Below are 4,148 nucleotides of genomic sequence, written 5' to 3' on the forward strand. Positions count from 1 at the left end.
GGCGGGGGAGGGCCGTGGCCAGTGCATTAGCTGCAGAGCTGGCGCCAGGCAGCAGGCTTCAGAGGACCCTGGGGAATCACCATGAGATCGGCCTTTCTCCAGCCCCCTCAGTGGCCTCTGCCCACCTGTCCCCCATTTCTTCTTGGGTGCAGCGACAAAGGCGGTAACTGCCAGCAGGTAAAAGCAGAGCTTAGCCTTCAGGGGACAAGCCAAAGCACAGGCCTGGGGCCTAAGTCCTGGCAACTCGACCTCCACCTGGACCCCTCCTCCGTGGAGCCAGAAGCCTGCCCTTTCACCCCAGTCCTCCTAGTCCCCAAATTGTGCCACCTCCTTCAGGCAGGGCCTACCCCAGCTCAAGGTAGGCCCCCTCTAGGCACCCGCTCCGCCTGCTGGCTGGGGGGCGCTGACTCCCCAACCGCCCCCCGCCCGCCGTGGCTGCCACTCCTGCTTCCTTCCCAGCCAGCAACAGGGGGAACCGAGTGGGCAGGGCGCCAGCCGGGAGGGAGGGTGCGGAGCGCCCTCTTCTCCGCAGGGGTGTGGCATCCCCCTCCCCACATAGCCCGCAGTCAGGCCAGTGGGAGGAGCTGCCCGTGGCCCCCCTGAGCCCGCAGGGCCATAAAGCTGCCTCGCTGCGGCCCGAGGCTCCTTCCCAGCATCCGGACCTGCTCGGCCTGCGGCGACTCCCATCCTCGGCCGCCATGAGCCACCCGTCGGGCCTCCGGGCCAGCGTTTCTTCCACCTCGTACCGCCGCACCTTCGGGCCCCCGCCCTCGCTGTCCCCCGGGGCCTTCTCGTACTCGTCCGGCTCCCGCTTCTCCGGCGGCCGCCTGCTGGGCTCGGCGTCGCCCGGCTCCTCCGTGCGCCTGGGCAGCTTCCGCGGGCCCCGGGCGGGCGCGGGGTCTCTCCTGCGCCTGCCCTCGGAGCGCCTGGACTTCTCCATGGCCGAGGCCCTCAACCAGGAGTTCCTGGCCACGCGCAGCAACGAGAAGCAGGAGCTGCAGGAGCTCAACGACCGCTTCGCCAACTTCATCGAGAAGGTGCGCTTCCTGGAGCAGCAGAACGCGGCCCTGCGCGGGGAGCTGAGCCAGGCCCGGGGCCAGGAGCCGGCGCGCGCCGACCAGCTGTGCCAGCAGGAGCTGCGCGAGCTGCGGAGGGAGCTGGAGCTGCTGGGCCGCGAGCGCGACCGGGTGCAGGTGGAGCGCGACGGGCTGGCGGAGGACCTGGCGGCGCTCAAGCAGAGGTCAGGGGCCGGCGGCGGCCGTCGGGGCGGCTGCTCCTCCCGCCCTTCCCCGCCCTCCCCTCCAGCCGCCCGAGGGAGTGGCACCCCGGGCGGGCGCGCCCTGGCAGCATCCTCACCCTCGGCCTCGCGGCCCCCCTCCCCGCCCCGCGGCGCTGCGCCCCTGGAGAGGTGAAGGGGGGGCTTCCACGCCTCTCCCGGGTGCAGACAGGCCTGGTCTCAGGGAGACAGAGAGAGAAATGACCAACCCGCCGGGCAGCCCGCAGACCCCCCCTCAGAGTCCCCGCAGGAGCAGCCATCGTGGGGGGCGCCGTCTGAGGGCCGAGCGGCGACCTGGCAGCTCAGTCCCGGCCCCTTCTTCCCTCCAGGCTGGAGGAGGAGACGCGCAAGCGGGAGGAGGCAGAGCACAACCTCGTGTTCTTCCGCAAGGTGGGCGCGGACCCCAAGGGGCACCCCGCCGCCCCGCCCCACCCCACCCCCTGGCCTGCGCGTCCCGGGGGCATCTGTGGGCGCGGGGTGGGGGGTGGGCGCCTGGCCCCTCCTCGGCCTCAGCAGCCCCTCCCTGCTCTTCACCCCTGTGCCACCCCACGAAGGACGTGGACGACGCCACCCTGTCCCGCCTGGAGCTCGAGCGCAAGATCGAGTCTCTGATGGATGAGATTGAGTTCCTCAAGAAACTTCACGAGGAGGTGGGGGGCCCGGGGGTCAGGGGGGGCTCCGGCGCCGGGGGGGGCTCGTTGGAGCGGGGACACGAGCTCTGGAGGAGACTGGCGGGTGGAACGTAGGATTCCTGGGGAAAGACGTGGGGTTTGCCAGAGACAGCCCCACAGCCCCCCTCTACAGGTGGGGTGACTCCCACCCCTGCGCCACCTGGCGGCGAGCCGCGGAGCTGCACCCCGGGAGCCGGACCGCGCGCGGGGGGCCAGCCCGGCCGGGACGCGGCCCGCGCGCCGCGCTCCATGGCGCCCCCGTCTGTTCACTCGGCCGTTTCTCTCCTCTGTGCGCCGACCGCGCGGCGCGGGCGGGGTCCTCGCCGCCCACTCGACCTCCGCGGCCCGGGCCTCAGGAGCTGAGAGACCTGCAGGTGAGCGTGGAGAGCCAGCAGATGCAGCAGGTGGAGATGGAGGCGACCGTGAAGCCCGAGCTGACGGCGGCGCTGAGGGACATCCGCGCGCAGTACGAGAGCATCGCGGTGAAGAACCTCCAGGAGGCAGAGGAGTGGTACAAGTCCAAGGTTCGAGACCAGGGCGGCCCTGGGGGCGCCGGGAGGGACAGGGCCCTGGGGGCTGGGGGGGCCCGGGGGCTGGGGGGGCGCGCGGGCTCTTCACACCGGCGCTGCCCGCCCCGCAGTACGCGGACCTGTCGGACGCCGCCAACCGGAACCACGAGGCCCTGCGCCAGGCCAAGCAGGAGATGAACGAGTCCCGACGCCAGATCCAGAGCCTGACGTGCGAGGTGGACGGGCTTCGCGGCACGGTGAGTGCCAGGCTGCGTGCCCGCCCCTGGAGGGCGGGCAGCCAAGCTGTGCCCCCCTGACCTCTTACCACCCCCCAGAACGAAGCTCTGCTCAGGCAGCTGCGGGAGCTGGAGGAGCAGTTTGCCCTGGAGGCCGGCGGGTACCAGGCGGGCGCCGCGAGGCTGGAAGAGGAGCTCCGTCAGCTGAAGGAGGAGATGGCCAGGCACCTCCGCGAGTACCAGGAGCTCCTCAACGTCAAGATGGCCCTGGACATAGAGATCGCCACCTACCGGAAGCTGCTGGAAGGCGAGGAGAGCCGGTGAGGGGCAGGGCTGGACAGTGGGGGGACTGGGGGTGGGTGTGCAGGGAAGGCCTGGGGCCTGGACAGGGTAGCTGATCACTTGCTCCGCCCCCAGGATCTCCGTGCCTGTCCATTCCTTTTCATCTTTGAGTATAAAGAGGACTGGTGAGTCTCCCACACCTGGTTCCCACCCTGTGGCTCCCCTGTGCACTCTGCCCTGATCAGCCTCTTCCCAGGGCTCTGCGGAGAGGCTGGCGGTGTCCGGGATCTGCAAGCGCTGGTCTGCGCTCTCCTCTGCTCCTCACACCCTCCTCCTGCCCTCCCCTCGCAGAAGTGAGGGAGGGTATGAAAGAGAGAAATTCCAAACCTCCTCCCTTCTACCCCTCATCCTGCCTTTTCCAGTGCCTGAGATGGAGCCTCCCCATGACAGCAACAGCAGGAAGATGGTTCTGATCAGGACCATCGAGACCCGGGATGGGGAGGTGAGATGGGCCACTTGACCCCAGAGCCCCATCATCCCCCATGGTGTTTCTGAGCCCCACCCTGCAGCTGATCCTAGGGCTTTGTGGGTTAGTTGCTCTGGGGTAGGAGGGAGGCAGGGTGAGAGATCAAGGTGGGTGGATAGACTCAACCTCAGCTGATTATGTCAGGGAGGGGCACATGCCCCAAAAAGCTCAAAGGAGGATGGTGCTGAATGGGTTGTGCCCCCCCCCCCGTCCATGTCTTTTCCACAGCAAGTGGTCACTGAGTCCCAGAAGGAGCAGCACAGTGAACTGGACAAGTCTTCTACTCACAGCTACTGAACCCTTTGGTCCAGAGCTCCAGATCCTGCCCTAGACCTTCTCTAAGCCCAAACCCTAATGCCAGGCCTTAGTTAGTCTCCTCTCCTTCTGCATGTGTCTAGGGGATGGCAACAGTCACCCATACTGTGGCTAGTGGCCAAGCCCTACCCAGTTAGCTGTAGCTGGCCCCTCCCTCCCCTAAATATAAACATGACCCATTTGTGCCCCTTTTCTTGTCCTGGTCTGCTGGTCCCCAGGGCAAGTCCTCCTGCTGCGGACTACTTGGGGTGGGCTAGTGTCTGAGCTTCACTTTTGAATGAAATAAAACCACTGTCAAGAGAACTTTCTCCAGCGCATTTTGTCTGTGGAGGT

The 4,148-nt window shown here is 67.7% G+C and overlaps 1 protein-coding gene across 2 annotated transcripts; it reads left to right on the top strand.

Moving 5' to 3' along the window:
* Nucleotides 1-689: 689 nt before the first annotated feature.
* On the top strand, nucleotides 690-3,797 carry PRPH (peripherin; the record flags this gene model as incomplete). 2 transcript variants are annotated; one of them, XM_084256342.1, is made up of 9 exons in its annotated part: nucleotides 690-1,240; nucleotides 1,606-1,666; nucleotides 1,831-1,926; nucleotides 2,304-2,471; nucleotides 2,588-2,713; nucleotides 2,792-3,012; nucleotides 3,110-3,159; nucleotides 3,397-3,476; nucleotides 3,729-3,797. In XM_084256342.1, 9 exons carry the CDS (start codon nucleotides 699-701, stop codon nucleotides 3,795-3,797), a joined length of 1,413 nt encoding a protein of 470 aa, XP_084112468.1. The 2 variants fall into 2 exon arrangements, with proteins under 2 accessions (XP_084112468.1, XP_084112467.1); XM_084256341.1 differs by having other exon boundaries at nucleotides 699-1,240; nucleotides 3,732-3,797.
* Nucleotides 3,798-4,148: the final 351 nt, after the last annotated feature.

The sequence above is a fragment of the Talpa europaea genome (assembly GCF_964194135.1).
Source record: "Talpa europaea genome assembly, chromosome: 15".
Lineage (NCBI taxonomy): Eukaryota > Metazoa > Chordata > Mammalia > Eulipotyphla > Talpidae > Talpa > Talpa europaea.